This window comes from Triticum dicoccoides, chromosome 5B (assembly GCF_002162155.2).
Source record: "Triticum dicoccoides isolate Atlit2015 ecotype Zavitan chromosome 5B, WEW_v2.0, whole genome shotgun sequence".
NCBI lineage: Eukaryota > Viridiplantae > Streptophyta > Magnoliopsida > Poales > Poaceae > Triticum > Triticum dicoccoides.
This window is the reverse complement of record NC_041389.1, coordinates 533,805,359-533,808,957: the sequence shown is the minus strand read 5'-3', so window position 1 is coordinate 533,808,957 and position 3,599 is coordinate 533,805,359. Positions and strand designations below refer to the sequence as shown.

At 49.9% G+C, this 3,599-nt stretch overlaps 1 protein-coding gene across 1 annotated transcript; it reads right to left on the bottom strand.

The window, feature by feature from the left end:
• Window positions 1-531: 531 nt before the first annotated feature.
• LOC119311398 (putrescine hydroxycinnamoyltransferase-like) lies at window positions 532-2,257 on the bottom strand. Its single transcript, XM_037587037.1, has one exon. The coding sequence runs from the start codon at window positions 2,029-2,031 to the stop codon at window positions 706-708; it is 1,326 nt and encodes a 441-aa protein (XP_037442934.1). The 5' UTR covers window positions 2,032-2,257; the 3' UTR covers window positions 532-705.
• Window positions 2,258-3,599: the final 1,342 nt, after the last annotated feature.

The window sequence follows — 3,599 nt, the reverse complement described above, 5'->3', positions numbered from 1 at the left end:
GTGTGTGTATCTGAGGTCATAGGGATGAATGTATGCTCGTGTATGCGGACGACTTCAATTGTACTGTGTTGAAAAAAGCAAACAATCGTCGCAAAAATATCAAAATAAACAAACAACCCAGTCCAAAAATGAAGCAAAATGTACATCATTAGATATTACATGCATGTACACCATATACATATGTAGGGATACAATGGATACACGCAGGGGAGATGAAGAATACTGTACTACTTGCATGCACGCAAATGCAGCGATACGATGGCCGGTTTTAATTACTCGATGATCATATGGGTGTATATACACCCTATATGCAAAAAAAATTAGTAATTCAACCAAAAGTCGAAAATTCCTGAAAATATTGTTGAAATAAACTTGACCTTCTATTGTACTCGTGAGAAAATAAATCCACAAAAAAAATATCCCTTTAACTTCTTTTCAAAAAAGACAAATTTTTGGCTAAAATAGTGTGAATAGTGACCTATAATAGCAAATAAATTTTGTCTTTTTTGCTGTGAAGTCAACTTTTGTTTTTTTTTTCATCCATATTTTTTTACTAGTGCAAAAGTAAGTCAAGTGTTTTGTCAAAATAGTTCTTACCTATTTTGACTTTTTATTAAAATAATAAAAAAAATCCCATATAGGGTGTATATACATGCAGGTTCCAAAGTGTATTTCCCATGATCATATAGCTTAATTAGTTCATCTTTAATCCATGGAGTAGCAGCACTGCTTGAGGGCCTCGAGGTTATGCTGGAAGACGGGGACGAAAGCGTGGACGCTGCCGTCGCCGAGGTAGGACGGAACGAGGAACAGCATCCCTTCCGTGGGGAAGTAGGACGGCATGAAATATCTCGGGCTGCCGGCGCCGAAGTCCAGATCGTAGAACGGGAACGTCAGCCAGCTGTCCACCTCCAGGTCTGGGCATAGCACGTCCTTTAGCACCGCCGTCTTCTCCAGCCCCTCCCGCTCCACGGCGCCCGAGCTCGCGAAGTCCACCAGCGACTGGAAGTAGGCGCCATCGAGACGGGCCACCGCGTCGTGGATCGTCTGCGCCGCGTGCTTCAGCGGCCGGCTGAGCAGGTCCCCCACCGTGGACCGGGGGAACGCCCAAAGTACCAGGTTGCCGAAGTAGCCCGGCGGGGCGGAAAGGCGCCGCCGTCCGTCCACGGAGATGCGGATGGTGGAGGTCTCTTCGGGGCTCAGGTCGCGCGCGCGCGTCATGCTGCGCCACAGGTGCGCGAGCGTCGTCTCGAACCGGCTGAACGGCCGGCCGCGCCCCTCCGAAGCCTTGGCGCGCAGCCCGGCGATGAAGTCCTTGGTGAAGTGCGCCTTGTGGATGACCACGTTGTCGGCGCCGTGGTGTCCGCCCTCGCCCTGCTTGGGGTTGCTGGGCGACGGCCGGTAGTACTCGACGCCGCGGTGCTCGAAGTTGACGACTGGCGGGTCGCGCGGCGGGAAGAGATCGGGATGGTTGTGCGGCGGTGGCGTCGGCGATGGGCCGGAGATGTCTAGCCCTCGCGCGGCGCGGCCCCACGCGACGAGGAAGTCGCTGGTGGCGTGGCCGTCAGCGACGGCATGGTTGGCCGAGAACCCGACGGCCAGCGAGCCGCACGCGAACCGCGTGAGCTGCACCTGCACCACCTCCTGCACGTCGCCCTCCAGGTCCGGGTGCAGCTGCAGCACGACGGGCGACGGCTTGGGCGGCGCGAACTCGACCAGTGTGGCCCCGTCCACACGCGCCTCGACGAGCCGCGCGCCGTGGTCGTTGAGCAGCACCCCGGGCGCGCCGTCCGGGCCAGCTCGGACCTGGCCAGCGAAGAGGCGGTACACGGCCAGCACCTGGGCGAGACCGCGCTCTATGTCCTCGGTGGAGGGCGCCGGCGCTTGGAATGCGTAGATGATGGCCATCTGGATGTGGTACGTGATCTTGTCGAACACCGAGGACGGCACGTGCTCCGTGGTGTCCGGCCGCGCCGCGCCCTCGGCGTACCTCGGCTTCACGATCTTCGAGCTGACCACCTTCACCTCCATGGTCACCGTACGATGTTCCCCAAGTACGGTTGATGTATTTTCTTGCTGTTGATGCGATCTACCGTGAGTACGTGCACTTACGATGGAGTGTAAGGGAGTGTTGCTGGCGAGCGAGCAGAGGAAGAAGACGATGGATCGATGAAGCGAGCGGGCGCACACTTTCCCTGGTGAAGACGCGGGAGCTAGCGGTGTATAAATAGGCAGGCAGCCCGTGAACGGGGACGGGGGTGGGTGCTCGGGTATCTGTTGGCTCAGTCGACATGAATTCCTAGTCTGTTGGATCGAGAGGATGAATGATGCATGTCATGGATTTGGTCAGACGATGGGTCCTTTTGTGCGGCAGTAGCTTACTGTATACTATTTTGGATCTTGTCGCGGTAATAATAACAATTAGTAAATCACACAGTGTCGCGGTCCCGGAGTAAAACGTTGACACGCTCTTTAGCTTCCCGGCCGTGTATCTCATCGCACTTGTTATTGTAAACAAAATTATACGGCCGGGTACGTGCAGCTAGTGTACAGCTGCACACACATTGACGTCTTCGGCATAACCGGCCAATTCATCGGGAGTATATATGTATGTATGACGCGCATGAATACGTACGTTTGTGTTCAACAGTAATTTTTTAATATTTACTATTCCCTCCGTCTCAAAATAAGTGTCTCAAACTTAGTATGATTTTTTTTTCCGGAAAAACTTAGTACAACTTTGTACTAAAGTTAGTACAAAATTGAGAACTTACTTTGAGACGGAAGGACTAGTAAAAAGGTCCGTGCGTTGCAACGGAAAAAAAAATTCACATGTTCCTAATATAATAACCATGACTAAACACCCAATAGGTCCACGCGCATTACATCTGTGTTCTTGCTTATCCTCCTTCTCACCCTGGTCGACTGTGGCCTCAATGTCACACAATCACAACACTTATAAATGTGGTCAATGTTACACACACTCTCTCCCTCCGCATAAAATGAGAAATGTGCTTTCTTTTTTCACCTCATGTTTTGCTGAGGCATGCATAGGGCCGGGCCGGCAAATTTCAAGGCCGTGTGCCAAATTCGAAAATGGGCCCTACCTCACTAAAAAAAATCTACATAAATATAATATCTATAATAATACGAAAATCACAATATCTAACATAGCAATGGAAAATGTACTAAACCTATTCTTAGTCATAAAGTCTTCACTTAAATAACATCATCTTTAGTGTTCTTTGAAATAAAAATTTCAATAATATTCTCATAGTCAATCTTCTCCAATACTTCACTGGCCAAGACACGAGTCAACTTTTGCAATGTTAGACGCCTAATAAATAAAAAGAATAAAATTAGCTACCAAGTATCAGCAAACCTATACACGAGATCGAATTTGGAACAGTACTAGTATGACGTGATCTTCGTTGATATAGAGTATAAGCTTAATTATAATCGATCCTATGACGAATTAGTTGGTGAAACAGCGACGGGGATCATCCAACAAACCTATCCTAGTCGTGAAAAGTCTTGCCCTCTATTGCATGTAGGGATACAACCATTTGCGGCCCCGCCGAGTGGGGCGGAACGAGGCA